At 50.9% G+C, this 17,537-nt stretch overlaps 7 protein-coding genes across 7 annotated transcripts; 4 read left to right on the forward strand and 3 right to left on the reverse strand.

Moving 5' to 3' along the window:
- Positions 1 to 14: 14 nt before the first annotated feature.
- Positions 15 to 2,770, forward strand: T069G_01051 (MCM2/3/5 family domain-containing protein; the record flags this gene model as incomplete). Its single annotated transcript, XM_056168261.1, has 5 exons — positions 15 to 87; positions 146 to 1,305; positions 1,396 to 1,633; positions 1,712 to 2,681; positions 2,737 to 2,770. The coding sequence occupies 5 exons, from the start codon at positions 15 to 17 to the stop codon at positions 2,768 to 2,770; spliced, it is 2,475 nt and encodes an 824-aa protein (XP_056033577.1).
- A 192-nt stretch (positions 2,771 to 2,962) lies between these two features.
- T069G_01052 (pfkB family carbohydrate kinase domain-containing protein) lies at positions 2,963 to 4,280 on the reverse strand (the record flags this gene model as incomplete). The annotated part of the gene is made up of 2 exons (XM_056168262.1): positions 2,963 to 4,098; positions 4,181 to 4,280. 2 exons carry the CDS (start codon positions 4,278 to 4,280, stop codon positions 2,963 to 2,965), a joined length of 1,236 nt encoding a protein of 411 aa, XP_056033578.1.
- Positions 4,281 to 4,838: 558 nt separating this feature from the next.
- On the reverse strand, positions 4,839 to 6,840 carry T069G_01053 (choline/Carnitine o-acyltransferase domain-containing protein; the record flags this gene model as incomplete). Its single annotated transcript, XM_056168263.1, has 3 exons — positions 4,839 to 4,965; positions 5,023 to 6,685; positions 6,801 to 6,840. The coding sequence occupies 3 exons, from the start codon at positions 6,838 to 6,840 to the stop codon at positions 4,839 to 4,841; spliced, it is 1,830 nt and encodes a 609-aa protein (XP_056033579.1).
- Positions 6,841 to 8,361: 1,521 nt separating this feature from the next.
- Positions 8,362 to 10,261, forward strand: T069G_01054 (major facilitator superfamily domain-containing protein; the record flags this gene model as incomplete). The annotated part of the gene is made up of 4 exons (XM_056168264.1): positions 8,362 to 8,445; positions 8,622 to 9,508; positions 9,570 to 9,703; positions 9,780 to 10,261. 4 exons carry the CDS (start codon positions 8,362 to 8,364, stop codon positions 10,259 to 10,261), a joined length of 1,587 nt encoding a protein of 528 aa, XP_056033580.1.
- A 507-nt stretch (positions 10,262 to 10,768) lies between these two features.
- Positions 10,769 to 12,386, forward strand: T069G_01055 (serine incorporator (Serinc) domain-containing protein; the record flags this gene model as incomplete). Its single annotated transcript, XM_056168265.1, has 3 exons — positions 10,769 to 10,819; positions 10,953 to 11,032; positions 11,087 to 12,386. The coding sequence occupies 3 exons, from the start codon at positions 10,769 to 10,771 to the stop codon at positions 12,384 to 12,386; spliced, it is 1,431 nt and encodes a 476-aa protein (XP_056033581.1).
- A 521-nt stretch (positions 12,387 to 12,907) lies between these two features.
- Positions 12,908 to 14,544, reverse strand: T069G_01056 (anp1 domain-containing protein; the record flags this gene model as incomplete). The annotated part of the gene is made up of 5 exons (XM_056168266.1): positions 12,908 to 13,126; positions 13,188 to 13,283; positions 13,338 to 13,657; positions 13,711 to 14,390; positions 14,468 to 14,544. The coding sequence occupies 5 exons, from the start codon at positions 14,542 to 14,544 to the stop codon at positions 12,908 to 12,910; spliced, it is 1,392 nt and encodes a 463-aa protein (XP_056033582.1).
- A 981-nt stretch (positions 14,545 to 15,525) lies between these two features.
- Positions 15,526 to 17,363, forward strand: T069G_01057 (uncharacterized protein; the record flags this gene model as incomplete). Its single annotated transcript, XM_056168267.1, has 5 exons — positions 15,526 to 15,572; positions 15,632 to 15,884; positions 15,959 to 16,281; positions 16,338 to 16,863; positions 16,920 to 17,363. 5 exons carry the CDS (start codon positions 15,526 to 15,528, stop codon positions 17,361 to 17,363), a joined length of 1,593 nt encoding a protein of 530 aa, XP_056033583.1.
- Positions 17,364 to 17,537: the final 174 nt, after the last annotated feature.

The raw sequence follows: 17,537 nt of genomic DNA on the forward strand, positions 1-17,537 counted from the left end.
GATAACCGCTCACGATGGACTCGTTTATGCTTCAGGATGATGGCGTGAGAGACCGCATTCGCCAGGCTGAGGAGTTTTTGGTTCCCAGTGAGCATCAGCCCTATTGCCAACCCAATTTCTCCCTCGGCTGACCATTTTGTTCAAGACGATCCTCATGCTCGCAGTTATAGATCAGATATTATTTTGATGTTACGCAAGAATCAGCGTCGCCTTACCGTCAACATAGACCACGTCCGAGATCACAACGCAGAATTCGCACAAGAGATTCTTCAGAAACCCTTCGACTATACTCTTGCCTTCAACCATGCCCTCAAGGAAATTGTGCAGACGCTGCCTCAAGCCAGGCCTGACCAAACAGCGAGGGACACAGTTTATTATTGCGCGTGGGCTGGAAACTTTGGCCTCAACGCCTGCAATCCCCGCACGCTGTCTTCGCAGCATTTGAATCACATGGTGTCCGTGGAAGGCATTGTAACGAGATGCTCCCTGATCAGGCCCAAGGTTGTGCGGAGCGTTCACTACAACGAAATCAAGGACAAATTTCATTTTCGAGAATACCAAGACCAGACCATGACCAACGGAGTCACCACTTCTAGCGTCTACCCGCAAGAAGATGACGATGGAAACCCTCTTACCACGGAGTATGGCTTCTGTACCTACCGTGATCATCAGACAATATCCATCCAAGAGATGCCTGAACGAGCCCCTGCTGGTCAACTCCCCCGCGGTGTTGACGTCATCTTGGATGATGATTTGGTTGATCAGGTAAAACCTGGTGATAGAATCCAGCTTGTTGGCATCTTTCGCACACTGGGTAACAGGAACGCCAACCACAACAGTGCGCTCTTCAAGACAGTCGTTTTGGCTAATAACGTCGTCCTTTTGTCGTCCAAGTCTAGTGGCGGGGTAGCTACTGCCTCGATTACTGATACGGACATCCGCAACATCAACAAGGTTGCCAAGAAGAAGGATCTTCTCGGTCTTCTCTCACAGTCACTTGCTCCTAGCATCTACGGCCATGACTATGTCAAAAAGGCCATTTTACTCATGCTTCTGGGAGGAGTGGAAAAGAACCTCGAGAATGGTACCCATCTTAGAGGAGATATTAATATCTTAATGGTTGGCGATCCTTCTACCGCCAAATCCCAGCTTCTACGATTCGTCCTCAACACGGCGCCACTGGCTATTGCAACAACAGGTCGCGGTTCCTCCGGTGTTGGTTTGACAGCCGCCGTGACTACAGACAAGGAAACTGGAGAACGAAAGCTAGAGGCTGGCGCTATGGTCATGGCTGATAGGGGAGTCGTATGTATCGATGAATTCGACAAAATGTCAGACGTTGATCGAGTGGCTATTCACGAAGTCATGGAACAGCAAACGGTTACCATCGCCAAGGCAGGTATTCACACATCATTGAATGCCCGCTGCTCTGTTATTGCAGCCGCCAATCCCATTTTCGGTCAATACGATCCTCATAAGGACCCCCACAGGAATATTGCGCTGCCAGACTCCCTGCTGTCTCGATTCGATTTACTCTTTGTTGTCACCGATGACATCGAAGACGCCAGGGACAGGCAAGTTTCTGAACACGTATTGCGCATGCACAGGTATCGCCAGGCCGGTACTGAGGAGGGTGCGCCTGTTCGAGAGCAAACCTCCCAATCCCTTGGGGTCTCCGCAAACACTCAGGCTGGGTCACAACGCCCAACAGATGTCTATGAAAAGTACGACGCAATGCTGCATGCGGGTGTGACCCGAACATTGGGTCGAGGGTCCAACAAAAAGACGGAGATCCTAAGCATACCCTTTATGAAGAAGTATATTCAATATGCTAAGCGGATCAAGCCTGTCCTTTCCCAAGAAGCATCGGATCGAATTGCCGACATCTATGTTGGTCTTCGAAATGACGATTTGGAAGGAAACCAAAGGCGGACGAGTCCTCTCACAGTTCGTACTCTTGAGACAATCATCCGATTAGCTACTGCTCACGCCAAGTCACGACTATCCAGTCGGGTGGAAGAGCGAGATGCTATTGCCGCAGAGGGTATCTTGCGGTTTGCGCTCTTCAAAGAAATCGTGGAGGATAGCTCACGGAGAAAGCGTAGACGTACACAAGCTGCCGGCCTGGTCTCGTCCAGCGGTGAGAGTGGTGATGATGATAGCGACGAAGAAGGCGATGAGCAAAGCCAATCCACCACCCAACCGAGCAGAGGCGCCTCTCGACAGCCAACTACACGCATGCAGACTAGAAATTCGAGGCTCAATGGAACAAACGGATCTACAAGCCAGAACTCGGGCCGTCAAACCCAGGCAGTGGAAGCCGACATGGGCAGCAGCTCTCATCCATCTCACGATTTAGATACACAGAGCTCCTTCGCATCGTCACTACCCGCTTCTCAGGTTCTACCTCAGACCCAAGGTGAAGTCGAGGATGAAGGTCTAGCTAGCGCCGCCAGCAACCTGGAGATTGAGGATGTTGCACTCACGCCTCAGCGATTATCAGCCTTTAGAACAAACCTGGGGCAGTTGCTTAATACCAGCGTGTTTGAAGATGATTCGGCCCCTCTCGACGCAGTGATTCAAGCCATCAACGATAGAATTGGTGGCAACGATGGAGGTGCTTTTAGCAAGCCCGAAGCTGTCCAGGCGCTCAAGAAACTGGAGGAAGCAAATCACATCATGTAAGTTCTTCAACCACCTGCGATGATTACTTTCTCTGGCTAACCAGCACAATAGGTTTGGTGACGGCGATGTTATTTACAAGATTTAAGATCTAACGCTAGATCATGTGCTGGTGTTTAGGGGCTGGTTCAAGAGGGTGGCAGGATGGGATGGGGGGATATTTAACCAGGTTTCTTATGTGAACACGTCCAGGATACAGCAAGGTGAAACCCGGGGAAATCATGATTCACAGGTTGATGAGAATAAAAGATATGATAATGGTATGTACGGTAATATGATTCTAAAGTCTTGCCTCAAACTCGCGCAGTCGGTCTAGTACAACGCATCCGTTCCAAGTCTCTGGTTTACCCTCCTCGCTTTCCAGCGTCGGCATGCCCACCTGTTGCACCGCGAAACTAGCTGCGACATTCCCCCAAACGGCAGCTTCTTCGTAGCTCTTCCCACGAGCCAAAGCAACGCACAGAGCACCAAGAAAAGTGTTGCCACCACCCGTAGGATCGACGACGTCGCTGCTATCCTTGAAGTAGGCTGGGATCCATCGCTCGACGCCAGGGTCGACTTCAAACTCATCGCGAACGATGCCACCATCTTCGTCACGGATAAGATCGGCCAATAGAGCCGTCATGTCGATATCGGGCCGCAGTCCGCCTCGTGTATAATTCTTTTTTCGAGCCGTTTTGGTGCTCTGGCCAGGTCGGCGCTTGCGTCCGCCATTCTTGACCACATAGCAGCCCTTGTGAGCAGCTCGCACAACAATGGCGAACGATTGCAGTGGCATGCTGTCTAGAAGCTGCTCACAGTAGCGCTCAACAGCCTTCGTAGAGATGTCTCCGGTGACAGGGTCCAAGCCATCGTCGCCCATGAAACCAGCAAGCTCGCTGTGGTTTGGACTGAGGACGTCCACCAGAGGCAGAGTGTTGGTGAGGTTGAGGAGCTCGTCAGGCGTGCAGAGGTCGGGCACAGGCTCCCAAACGAAGATTGGCTTGGTATATGTATCGGGAGGCGAAGCTTCCTTGCGGCGAGAGATGAGGGTGGTGACCAATTCCTGGCAGCGACTCGGGGAACAGACGAGGTGAAAGGACTTGGACTGGATCAGATTGGGCGGCAGATCATCGCTCGTGATGCGTTTCTTGGGCGTCAGATACTTAAACTCGCGCTTGTCACCCGGGCCATCGTACCCGTTCCATCCTCGAGTGGTCAATCGGTCGGCATCATGGCGCACCACGGCCGAAGTGTTCCAGCTGTCGATCAGCGAAGTGACAGACGGCGGGAAGTCGGAGCCCTGGTCGACAATCCATCCCACCGTCGTCGAAAGCGGCTGAGGAGAGAAGAGGCGGGCGCCAAGGGCAGCATAAGAGCCACCACCTCCAAGAACGTTGTTGCGAGGCGGCGTTGGAGGAGGGAAATCAATATCATCTTTTGACGTGAAATCGCGTGGACACGGTCGGTCAGCCCCAGGCTGTTAGAGGCTAACATGGCCGTAGCGGGGACGCCTCACCGATAATGAGCATGCCAAAGGTCACAAAGTCAATGTCGGCATTTTGCTCCAGTTGCTGCTCGGACTCCTCTGCGGGATCCGAGTCTATGCGATCGCCCATGGCGAACTTGGTGAGAGAGAGGTTTGAAAGTTGAAGATGAGATTTGCTGGCCGAAACCACGGCAACATGTTTATCGGGCGGCAGTGACCTGATGCACCTGCAGGCGACCTATCGAGGTACCTAAGCGCAAAGTACAGAGTACTAGAACAAGGCTAACGCGGAGGCGCGCCATCTAGCGGTGCGCAGAGCAAACTATCGCTTGCCAATTATCTAAGTTGCGTCGCAGATACATGCTGGGTAAATCGACACTTGTACCTTATCTATTAAACCGATAAGCTTATGGGACCTTGATACTGGAAATGTTTCACGGTGGTAAGAAATTGGTTCTCGGCCTTAGCCTTAGGTACCTCGGTGTCATAAGCACAGCGGGCGTAAAATAAAGTAGCTGCTGCTATCAATGTCGCCATCTCCCAATTGCCTACGTGATTGAAATTATGTAGAAGCTTCTGCAAGATGCATCAAGATGGTGTATTATATCTACATTTATACCAAACGTGCAGCGCCTAATAAAGGAAGAGTCTATACAATAATGTATGTGTGTACGTATAACAAAGACCTTTATAGCTTGGCCTTGGGAGGCTCCAGTGTAGGAACCAGCAAATCTCGCATCTCGCCCGCTGCCTCGTTAAGATAGTAGCTCATCCGCTCGCTTCCAAGACCCTTTGATACAACGTTGAAGTTGATGCTGCATTGATTTGTTAGCAAAGTTTCTCTGCAAAAATGGTGGCGATCAGTCTCTTACCTGTTCTCATTGATCATGTAGGCAATTCCAAATCCTCCATCAATCACCTGACTCCATCCGTAGCCGTTGAAGAACTCTGAGCTGAGCTGCGAAGTGGATAGATACCACGACGAAGAGTAGCCGTATGCGGGATCCTTGTAGATGGCCGGGACTTCCTCACCAGGCTCAAGGAGCTTCTTGAGTCCAAAGAGGTGCCTGTCAACGCCCTTTCCATCTGAGGCGGCGGAGATGTACTCGATGTGAGCCGCAATGGCTTTTCGGAAAAGGTCGACTCGCGACTTGTCATCGACTGAGTGGTCTGCCATTGATTTGCACCAAGCGACTGACTCGTCGGAAACACTACGGCACGTCTCGGTACGACCCAGCTGGAAGCGTCGAGTAGCAGCAGATTCATATGTTGGTCGGTTCTTGCCGTACATCTTGAAGTAGGCAAGCTGGATGATCATCTGTACATATGCGTCTGGTGAGCACTTGAACTGCTTGATGAGGCCCTTGCCGTAGGCCTGGTACGCCTGAACGGCAAGCTGGTGCTGTCCAATGACGTTGTTAAAGTCGGTAACGGCACGGTCGATTTCGCTTTGGATTTCGGGCGTAATGTCAAAGTTGATGGGCTGAGGTTCGGGCAAGTCAGATCGGACGCTGGGGTCTGAAAGATCAATCTTGTTTCTGAAGATGAGATCATTGATGTAGTCGTTCAGGCGATGTGTCGGTGTGCCATCCATCATTGAGTGCTCGCCCATGAAGCCCGATGTGCCGTTGTCGTTGACAATGAACTGGAGAGGCTTGTCATACCAGCGGTTGGCGCCATCGCCATGCCAGTACTGGTGGGCGCGCTCCTCCAAGGTAACAGGGGACGCATCGTCCAGGCAGACCACGAAAGAGGAGGACTCAATGGCCTCCAGAGCTGCCTTGTTCTTGGGGCTGGCTGAAATCAGCAGCTCACGCGCATCTGTCCAGACATCTCGGTTTTCTGAGGTCAACGCTCCCACGGGCGAAACTCGCTTTGCGATTTGATAGACACGGTTGAACTGGGCCTCAAGCTCTGAGGCATTGAGCTGCTTACCAGCAACTTCATGGGGGATCTTGAAGAACTGATTCTTGCGAATCACAACAATGTGCTTGTTTTCTTCGTGAGAGAACTTGATGGGGTAATCCGCGGGCTTAGCGGCAACACGGCTCGCGTTGAACATCCACTTGTAGCTATCCATGCAAATGGGCAGTTTCTTCATGTACTCCGGCTCGAGGCTGCCGCTGTCGACAAGCTTCTTGAACTCGAGGACAGCGCTGGTGAGCGCCGCAGCCCGCTTGGCGGGGTTGCGCCGCTTGGGATCATCTCTGTGCGAGTAGAAGTAGCTGACATACGGCACTACCGGGTCGCGGTAACTCAGGTACGCGGCATCGTTCCACCACTCGTACATCCAGTTCTTTGTCTTGGGGTCTTGGGCCTTAGCAACGAGCTTCTGCTGGAGTTTGCTGCCAACTCCGCCGGGTTTGATGAACTCGGAGACGGCCGCTGTGCTCTTCTCGAGCTCGCTAGCAGAGATGATGGGGTGTAAGCTCTTGAGATACCGCTTGGCGGTCTCTTCGAGGGTCGGAACTGGGAGGCGAGGAAGCGAGTCTTGGAATCTGAGCATTGCGCCCTTCGATTTGTCCTCGACATAGCCTAGTGTGGAATACCGGTATTAGCTCGCGGCAACAAACGTTTCGGAGAGAAGAGCGAGCCGTTGAAGAGTAAAATCATCACGGCCTTGTCGCTCTCGCGCACGGGAGGAACATACCGGCAGGCAGCGAGCTGCTGTTGCGTTTAGGTGGTGCCATGGCGATGCGATGGGTCTGCCGTAAGCAGGCGTGTAAGTTAGCAAGTCCCGAAAGATTTATTAGAAAGGAGCAATAAGAGTCTCATACAGAAGAGATGGCAACCCGTCGAAAGGTATTTGTCGGTCTCTGGGAACGGATTGCTGACAACATGGCAGAATGGACGGAGGCAAAGGGGGGATGGCCTTGTCCAGGCGGCGTGGTGTTTATATCGGCTGCTGGAGATCCGCTCAGATACCGCGGCTCATGGGATCGGGGTGCCGCAGAATGGGAATCGGTGCTCGGTGCAATTTCGCTGCTACAGCATTCGCGGACAGGACTAGCGATAATAAGCAGAAGCGTCGGGTATTGCCTAGCCTAGTCTTCACAAACCAAAGCGACAAATGTCTTTACCGGGCGACAGAGAAGTGCAATGGAACCGCAAGAATCATATAGAACAGACTGTCTGCTTCATAAATGCGGGCAGTTTTGGAGCGCCATACACGTCCCAAACCGCGGCACATGCCAGATGCAAGAAATAACGCTGGGCTAGGCCGCCGCTTACCGCTATCGGGTCTTCGGCTCCACTGGACCCCGGATATGACCAGTCCCACGAGCCGAGGTTAACAGCCGCGTTACCGAAAATCTGTTGGTACCTGCGGCGGGCTTGTACATCCACACAAACAGAAGAAGGGCTATCGATAACGCCAAGAACGCTACGGGGCAAGGGATTCAAGGCCAATACAAAGGCATTAGTGGGGGAGCAGCGGCACCTCCGTATGTCCTTTGAGAAGATGATGTGGCTTGGGTTTAGCATAAAAGCCATGGGGTGGCCACCATTAAAACATGAGATGCCAAGATGCCTCTGCAGCGGTGGGAAATACTGCCAGTGACAATTGTTGACCGCTTACTGTTATGGGACCACTGTGCTTTTGCTTGTGCTTTTGCTGTGCTTTTGCCTTTGCTTTGCTGTGCTCTTATCGCTCGCTACTTTGGATCAGCGCTGCTGGTCATGCGGGCACCTCGTACTCCGTCCAGCTCTAGCCGCCTTGCCGTCTCCGTATTCCGGAGCAAGGCAAAAAAAGTATGGAGTACAAGTACAGTATGGAGCACGCACTCCAGATTATGGCAGCTTGCTACGTAACTACTACCAAGGTGGCTGCTGGGAGCTCGATCTCATCTCATCACCAGCACCTCACATTCTGCTCTCGAGAGCCTCTTGGGCGCAAACCGCCAGAGAGCGCACCAACATCCTCGTCGCGCTCCGAATGACCATGTCGCATCTTCCCTGATTGCTACGCATTTCCTGTATTGATTGATTATCCATATCTGCTCCTCCTGAATCCTGGACTCAGGGGCATCGCGAAGCAGTCGTAAAACCAGACTCTCGCTGCCCTTGTCGCGCTTTGCTATCTGAGACACGAAAATACATCGCCGCTTCACGTAATACCGCAGTGCGACTTATCCTCCAGAGGCCTAATCTCTGTCTTTCTGCTCCTAGTAACCTCCTAGTTACTTTGCATCTTCTCGAAAAAAAACGTCGCTATGCATCAGGAACAAGACGCATACCGTAAGCGGCTTATCGCTTCGGTCGCTGCGACGGTCATCTCCCTGGCCTGCGGCACAAACGTGAGACACCACCCAAAGTCGTTATTCGCGGCATCCTAGAACCATCCCGTACATTGCAATCTGCTAGCTTCATATCCTTGAAGTAGAGGATCGGATATTGTTTCCTTGTCTTGTGCCAAAGGTGCCCTAAAACAGCATGTGTATAGCGTCAACTAACTGCGAGGCATCAAAAATAGTACGTCTATTCGGCATGGGCGCCTCAGTTCGCCGAGAAGCTCAGGCTTTCCACAACGGAGAGCAACTTGATCGGCCTGTTCGGCAACCTGGGCATGTACACTCTGGGCATTCCCATTGGCATGTTTGTGGACGACCGTGGATCAAGACCTGCTGTGCTTGCCGGCGCCTTTTTCCTGGCTATTGGCTATATCCCCCTCTGCCTCTCCTTTGAGAAAGCCGCGGGCTCTGTCCCCGTGCTCTGCTTCTTCTCCTATCTGACTGGCCTGGGCGGTTGCATGGCATTTGCAGGTGCTGTCAAGACATCTGCCCTCAACTGGCCGAGCCATCGCGGAACGGCTACGGCCTTCCCGCTGGCTGGATTTGGGCTCAGCGCCTTTTTCTTCTCATTTCTCGGCGCTGTTTTCTTCCCCGGGAGCACCAGCTCCTTTCTGATGCTCCTGGCATGGGGCAGTTTTGGCCTGACTTTCTCCGGCTATTTCTTCCTAAAGGTATACCCTCAGGTATCCTATCAGGAGGTGCCCACCCAGGCATCCGCATCACAACCTTCTCGAGAGAGGGCGCGCAGCATAACCGAACCTGGTACGTCATCTAATTCCGATGCTGTTGACCCAAACCTGGACACATCACCTCGGACCCCTCCAGCACCCGACGCCAGTCGCGCCGCTATCTTCAGTGACACCGAAGCTGGTGAAGATCCTCTGATTGACGAGACATCAACTTTGATGCCCGAGGCTGTAACTGCAGACATAGTTGGGCGCAGTAGTGTTGATCAAGACGTGTCTCATCGAGTAGATATACGAGGTGTAAAGCTCCTGTTCAGCCTGGACTTCTGGCAGCTGTTCTCCATGATGGCAATCCTCGCTGGAACTGGCCTCATGACTATCAAGTACGTATTTCATACATCCTTCGCCACTTTAATGTGTCGATAATATTAACATGCTATCAAGCAATATTGGAAATGACGCAAACGCTCTCTGGAAACATTATGACCCCTCGGTCGACGAGCCGTTCCTTGTTAGCCATCAACAGATACATGTATCCATCCTCTCCGTCTTCAACTTCGTTGGAAGATTGCTAAGTGGTAAGACTACGCTGACTCACTCTCAAGCACCCGTATTCTCTCCACTGTCTAAGAATTTGGCTAATTCGTCATACAGGAATTGGCTCTGATTATCTGGTCAAAACTCTTCGTGCTAGTCGTATCTGGTGCCTTGCCGTGGCCTGTCTCATCTTTCTTCTGGCTCAAATCTGTGCCCTACAAATCGAGATGCCGCAGAAACTTGTATTTGTTTCAGGCCTTTCCGGCTTAGCCTATGGTTTCCTTTTCGGCGTCTTCCCCTCCATTGTTGCAGAGACGTTTGGCATCCGCGGGCTGAGTCAAAATTGGGGTTTCATGATGTTGGCTCCTGTTGTCTCGGGGAATGTATTCAATCTGCTGTATGGAAGGATCTATGATCACCACAGCATCGTCGAGCCTGATGGCACGAGATCCTGCGACGATGGTATTGCATGTTATCGCGGTGCGTATACTGTTACCGCGACCGCGAATGCTCTAGGATTAGTCCTCACCCTGTATATCATTCACCACCAGAGGGCCCGGTATCTGAAGGGGAAAGACAAGCTAGACGAGGAAGACTGAGGTGTTTTGGTATAAGGTCCTTGGCATAGACTGGAGGTTGGGTTATGAGTTCTACTAGCAATTGTAGTGATAAGCCTATGGAGGCTACACTACACTACACTCTTGGATCTGTTTTTGAAATGTTGGATTTTACATTGATAGCCAATATTCTTTTGGATTTGCAATACCCTGGCGAATTGTCACATAAATTCTATCTATTTCTTAACCGCTGCTCTGACTGTGTGCAAATCTATCCGGGATGCCTGAAATTAAATGCGTGCCTGTATGATGACGTTTGTATGCATTTAAGCGAGCCCCTTATCTCGGTGCCAATGTACTTAAGCATGTGCTAATTTGCGCCTAACTCTATACGAGCAGTTATGTCATCTTGCTGGTCACGGGTCTGTCGTCAGTAGGACGCCTCATCCTGTTTCAAAACCATCAAAGCCCAAGTACCATCAACCGCTTCCATCGCGTGTCTGCGATCGATCTGCCGTATTTTCAACACATGCGCCATTAGTTCACAAAATGGGCGCCCTTCTATCTCTACCGCTGCTCGCGGTACCCAGCATGGGCACGGTACGTTCATATCGCCCTTTGCGCCATGGAGTCGCTTCAAGTCCGGGTTAATACCCGGGCGCTTCAATGCCTTTAGAGCGTTGATGATACGGCTTGCTCGTTGACGTTCGATTTGCTGACTTGCTCTTTATAGGTAGTATCCTGCTTCGCCAGCTGCTGTGGTGCGGCAACATGCTCCATGGTCTGTAGCGCGTGTGGCAAATGCGGTAACAGGTATGATATCCCTCTCGCCGCAAGCTGTTTGATGTTTCGCTGACAACCTTGCAGCATAGCTACGCGTATCGCCTACGCTCTACTTCTCCTCGTCAACTCCATCTTAGCATGGATTATGCTCACAGACTGGGCCATCGAGAAACTTCAACATCTCGCGCTTGACTACGTCAAAATCAACTGCCCCACGGGACAGTGCTATGGGTGGCTGGCTGCCCATCGAATCAACTTTGCTCTCGGACTTCTACACCTCATCTTCGCTGGTCTTCTCTTCGGTGTCAGATCCTCCAAAAATCCTCGAGCCGCTATACAAAATGGTTACTGGGGACCTAAGATTATCGCTTGGCTGGCATTGATTGTCATGTCCTTCCTCATTCCGGACAAATTCTTCATGTTTTGGGGAAACTACGTCTCTTTTGGGGCTGCCATGTTGTTCCTTATCCTTGGTCTCATTTTACTCGTGGACTTGGCACACAGCTGGGCTGAATACTGCCTGGGACAGATCGAAGAGACTGACTCTAGGGTCTGGCGAATCGTCCTTGTTGGTTCAACCTTGGGCATGTACTTGGCATCGATTGCGATGACTGTCGTCCAATACATCTTCTTTGCCCAGGGTAGCTGCACCATGAACCAGACCGCCATCACTGTCAACCTGATTCTCTGGCTGATTATTTCTGTTGTGTCAGTTAACCCCACAGTCCAGGAATACAACCCCAAGGCTGGGTTGGCTCAAGCCGCAATGGTTGCCGTCTACTGCACCTATTTGACAATGTCAGCTGTTTCCATGGAACCTGATGACAAGAACTGCAACCCCCTGGTTCGCGCTCAAGGGACAAGAACCACATCCGTCGTCATTGGTGCCATTGTCACCATGCTTACGGTTGCTTACACCACTACCCGCGCCGCTACTCAAAGCCTTGGCTTGGGAGGCAACGGTAACGGCATTCAACTTCCCGAAGATGATGAGCATGACTTGGTCACGCAGCAACCTATCCATCGTCGTGAAATGCGGGCAGAGGCTCTGCGTCGTGCTGTCGAGGAGGGCAGTCTACCGGCCGATGCGCTACTCTCTGACGACGAGAGCGATGATGGCGCAAATCATGCACATGATGATGAGAGATCCAGCACTCAGTATAATTACTCAATGTTCCACATCATCTTCTTCCTAGCCACGGCATGGGTATCGACACTGCTCACTCTTAATTTCGAGGAGTCTACTCGGGATGGCCAGTTTGCCACCGTTGGCCGTACATATGGTGCAAGCTGGGTCAAGATTGTCAGCGCTTGGATCTGCCATGGAATGTATATCTGGACGCTTGTTGCACCGATTCTGCTTCCTGAGCGGTTTGACTCATAAAATCTGGCCGTATTGGATAAGACGTCGTTTGAAGCCGAATCGGGTGATGTATTTTTATTTACAAGGCTACAGAGAGGGGCCCCTGGGTTGCAGTATATTGTACGCATCGAATTCAAAGCAGCCACTTATATGATTTCTGGCAACCGCTCATGACCCTTTGAACAACGGACTGGACTGTCTACCTGCTGCGACATGACAGCATTACCAGATGTTCTCTGCCTGCCGGGCCAGGTAGTCCAGTCGTAAGGGGAGAGAGCTTGTCTACTCAAAATCAACTGCAGGATCAATCTATTTTGAAGTTTGTATAACAAGGCCTTTTGGATACTCGTATACCAAGTGACAGAGCTCAGAATGCCATGGGTTAGGGAGGGGTCATAGTTATTTTCGTCGTTAGGCGTTATTATATTAGATTCTGCTTTTGCTGGCGAAGACCAGATCGGGGAAAGATGCATACTGCATCTGTACATAGGAACCCATCTCGTCGAAATAAATTAATTACTCTAAATGATCCAAGCCCATGCTTAATTCTTTTGTCCTTCTATAGCCCCTGCTGCCTTTGCGGCTGCGCCCTGATTCAATCCAGCCTCTTTCTCGCTTCCACGGTCTTTCAAGTCTTGCATCTGCTGCTTGTCCTGTTCCCATTGAGTATTGGCGTCACCAAATTCTTCCTTGATCTGCTGCTCCTTGATCTTTCGCTCTTCTTCTTCCTTCTCGCGAGCAATTCTTTCTCTTTCCATTTCCTATTGTGACTTGTGGTTAGCACGTTCGATTACAAAAGAAGGGGTCCATGAAATTACGTACTTCCATATGCTTGATATCGTCAACACTGGGTTCGTACAAATGCCAAATAGTATAATGAGGCAATCCAACAACGGAGAACCGCATTCGTTTCGCCATCTACAAGGACTCATTAGTCAATGTTCCAAAATTCTGAGGAGATGCAAAACTCACCTTGCCAAAACCTTCTGTTTCGGCGTGCTTCTCAAAGCTAAAGGCAGGGAAGTGAACACCAGCGCGGAAGACCCCAGCCTTTGCCAAAATACTGACACCTCCAACTCCGTCAATTTCCATTTCCATATCTGGGTCGCCGTATGGGTCGCGCAAGTAGGCGAGATGCGGTCTCCATGTTGCATATTCGGCATAACCCTCGACAATCACGGCATCTTCGTCCAACGTGTCGGCTAATGCAAGCGCGGTTTCGGATTCTTGCCACGAGTTCAAATCGTAGGGCTGCTCGCCGCCAAGCCAGTCTGGGAGGGGACGCCAAACATCTGTCGTATTGTTAGTACAAGACCAAGATAATGGAGTGCAAGGATAGGCATACTGGGAACAATCACGTCCTTGTTGTGTCGCATCAAGTCCTCCAAAATCGTAAAGGGTGCGGTTTCAACATCCACATCACGCCAGTATACCCAAGAATGATATGGCCGCAAAGCAGCGCTGAGAAGCCAGTTGCGCGCTTGAGCCATGAGCTTTCTACGGCTTGCCTGAGCAGCAAATCCGTGACGACTTTCAACGTCTTGGTTCACCTTTTGGCCAAAATCCTTCTCGATAATTGAGATTTCTCCATACGGCTGTTTGGGATCCGGATCGGCCTGGATGGCCTCCAAATACTCAACGAGAGACTCCAGCGTTCGATCCTTGGAATCGGAGACGAGGAAAGCAAGGTCGATCAAGTTGTGAGGGTACGTGAAGTTCTTCAGATGGGAGAAAAACATTGGCAGATGCTGCTCGGCATCTCGAAGAGGCACGCAAAGAAGGATACGCTCTTCGCGCTCCCAGCCGCGAGCGCTGCCCTGGACGGTGGTGAGGTCATAGTATCGGACCGTTTCAAGTTTCAGATCTTCATATCCGGAGAGGAGGCCGAGCGAGATGAGAGAAGCGACGGATTTGGGTTGTCCGAACCAGATGATGACAAGGACAAGCAGAACCACGACTATTCCCAGACGAATGAATGTTTGCCTGCGCTTTCTGTGGGGAGGGAGAGTAGCTCTCGGCTGGAATCTGTGAACAAAAATCAGTCAGCATGCCAATTGATCCAGATTCCATGCGAAAAAGCGAGGAAATATCCTATCACCCACCTATGGGGGGAAATTTCGAAGGTGTCGGCACGTGGATATCCATTCGAAAACCCGCTGGAGTGATGCCGTGGCATCATCTTGGAAAAGGTCGTAGGAGGGTTATGGCAACATGAATAATCCCTCGGTGAATCGCGCAACTGCACGCGGGGCGGCTTCTACCACCTGCGTGATGGAATTGGATTGATCAAAGCTGGTGGTTTTGTGACAAGACAGGAGGCAAAAGGCCTAAACGTAACGTGTTGGAGTGTCTCGTATCCAGGGAAGACCCCTTGATCCTGTTGCGGCCATTCCACAAAAATCCTAGCACCAAATCTGTTAGTATTCTCTCGCAAAATTTCACCAAGATAGGCACCGTGTTTGGACAAGCGTCTATTTATAGAGCATACCTACACAAGATTGCACGTACGCATTTACATAGAACCTTGAGAAGAAAAAAGATCTCGAGTGTTTATCTATTAATTATCATTTCTATTTTCTTGATTTTTTTTTATTTGTTCTATTTATTCATCCATTTTTGAACAAGAAAATGAATGTTGCTTGGATACTCCGTATACATCAATATCACTTACCTAGGAGCAACTTAGCACGCTTACAGTAGCCAACCACAACAAGATACTAGATACAGATACATGTTTCTACCTTTCTTGACAACTCTCAAATTAAATATCTAGGCTCTAGATGTTTTTGTTATGGACTGCACCATATATTGCATTTCCTGCGGGAAAACACCGGCTAGATTCGGACAATGCGTCTGCCTATTAGGCACCCAGAAAAGGTTAGCACCTATAAAAGTACGGAGTACGGGCCACTGCAAGTGGATTTCTGCATGTTCCAGGTAGCTGCTGCTAGTAGCACAATGAACCCCTCCACGGAGATTGATTAAGTGGTGCCAATCAGCAAGTTATCACGTACTAAGCCAGGAGTCTTTGGTTCGTCACTGTCATTCTGGCCACGAATAACTTCTCTTTGTTGCTATATACTCTTATCGACTACCTCTAGCAAGCTGCGGCATAGCCTTTCTGATTGTACACGCGAAGCCATTATTTACATTTGCCACCATGGCAGCTCAAAACCACATGCATAACCTTACCACTCTCATCAAACGGTATTTGGATCTCTCGCATCCCGAATCGCTTCAACCTTACTGACTTCATTGTCTGGCAGACTCGAAGCTGCAACCTCACGCCTCGAGGATATCGCCTCGTCAACCGAACTTCCCAAAGATGTCCCCGGTCTTGGGCAGCCTGCGACTCCTTTGTCGGACACAGCTGTAGCACCAACTCCGCCGCCCGTTCAGAAAGAGGAGCCTCAGGAGGCGCTCCCCGAATCTATAGAGGATTTCGATGCCTTTCTAAACACGAGCGTTGACAAGTATGTCAAGCTCAGCAATCAACTCGGAGGGGTTGTCGCCCAGCAGGTCCATATCCCCGTTTTCATATCTACAGTCCGAGGGAACGAGCTAGGAGAGCTAACTGTTGTGTTGCTACGCAGGCCTCTGAGGTCCTCAAGGGGTTCCAGGAACAGCGCAAGTTCTTGCTCATCGCCACCAAGGCGACAAAGCCGGCTACTTCAGGAACTAGCCTGGTCGTCTACCAGAACTTGCTCAAGCCCATCACCGATGCGCTCATGGCCGCAACTGAGCTTAAGGAATCCAACCGACCCGATCCGATGTATAGCAACTTGAGCGCTGTTGCAGATGGCATCATGGTTTTGGGCTGGGTGACTATTGATCACCGGCCATTCAACCACGTCGAAGAGTCTCTGAGCGCTGCGCAATTTTTTGGAAACAGAGTTCTAAAGGAGCAAAAGGACAAGTACGTCTGCTGTCTACTAGGTACTATGATCAAGCAGCTAACCAGCTATATCACAGCGATCCCAAGCAGGTTGAATGGGTGCAGTCTTTCTATCAGATCTTCCATGACCTCGGAGACTACATTAAGCAGCACCACGCTTCCGGCGTCACATGGAATCCAAGAGGAGAGCCGGCCGATGAGGTTGCCAAGTCGTTGGATTCTAGTAAACCAGCCCAGCAGCCGCCTGTGACCAGCGCTCCCTCTACTGGCGGAGCTCCGCCACCACCCCCTCCTCCTCCTCCGCCTGGCCCGGCCCCTATACTAGATATACAAGTTCAACCAGCAGGTCCCTCTCCTGCAGCGCCTGCTGGAGGATTCGGTGCGGTTTTCTCCGAGCTCAACAGAGGTGAAGATGTGACGAAAGGCCTGCGTAAGGTAGACAGGTCGGAGATGACGCACAAGAACCCATCTCTTCGTGCAGGATCTACAGTCTCAGATGCTCCCCGATCCAAGAGCCCCGTTCCGGGCAAGAAGCCCAAGCCTGAGAGCATGAGAGTCAAAAAGCCATCTAGAAAGGTCCTCGAGGCTAACAAGTGGACTATTGTGAGTCGCCTGGCCGATGAACATGATGAAGCTGTTGTTTACTGACCCGTACATAGGAGAACTTTGAAAAGGAGCCTCAGCCAGTGGAGATTGAGGCATCTCTCACCCACTCCGTACTGATCAGCAGATGCAACAACACCACCATCGTTATCAAGGGCAAGGCAAACCAAGTCACGGTTGAAAACTCCACTCGGCTATCTCTCGTTGTTGACACGCTGGTCTCCACCGTGGACGTAGTCAAGGCAAACAACTTTGCAGTCCAAGTTCTTGGCACAGTGCCCACCGTTATGCTGGACCAGGTTGATAGCGCACAGGTCTATCTTAGCAAGGAGAGCTTAGCCACGAAGCTGTTCACAAGCAAGAGCAGTGGTATCAACTTGAATATCATATCTGGACCGGATGACGACTACAAGGAATTGCCCCTACCTTCGCAGATTTGCTCCTACTACAGCGAAGAAAAGGGTGATCTGGTTAACGAGATTGTGGCTCATGCTGGCTGAGTACTCAGATGGATTCTACGTAGAGACGGTATATACGGAGCATATACATACATCACTATATTCATGTAGAAATAGAGTTGAATATGGCCTTTTTTTTCTAAACGGATGGAATACGCAGAGGTTACGTTAACCTATCACAAGCCCGCGTGTCTCTGTTTGCAGCTGTATGCTTGT

The sequence above is a fragment of the Trichoderma breve genome, chromosome 1, assembly GCF_028502605.1.
Source record: "Trichoderma breve strain T069 chromosome 1, whole genome shotgun sequence".
NCBI classification, from domain to species: domain Eukaryota; kingdom Fungi; phylum Ascomycota; class Sordariomycetes; order Hypocreales; family Hypocreaceae; genus Trichoderma; species Trichoderma breve.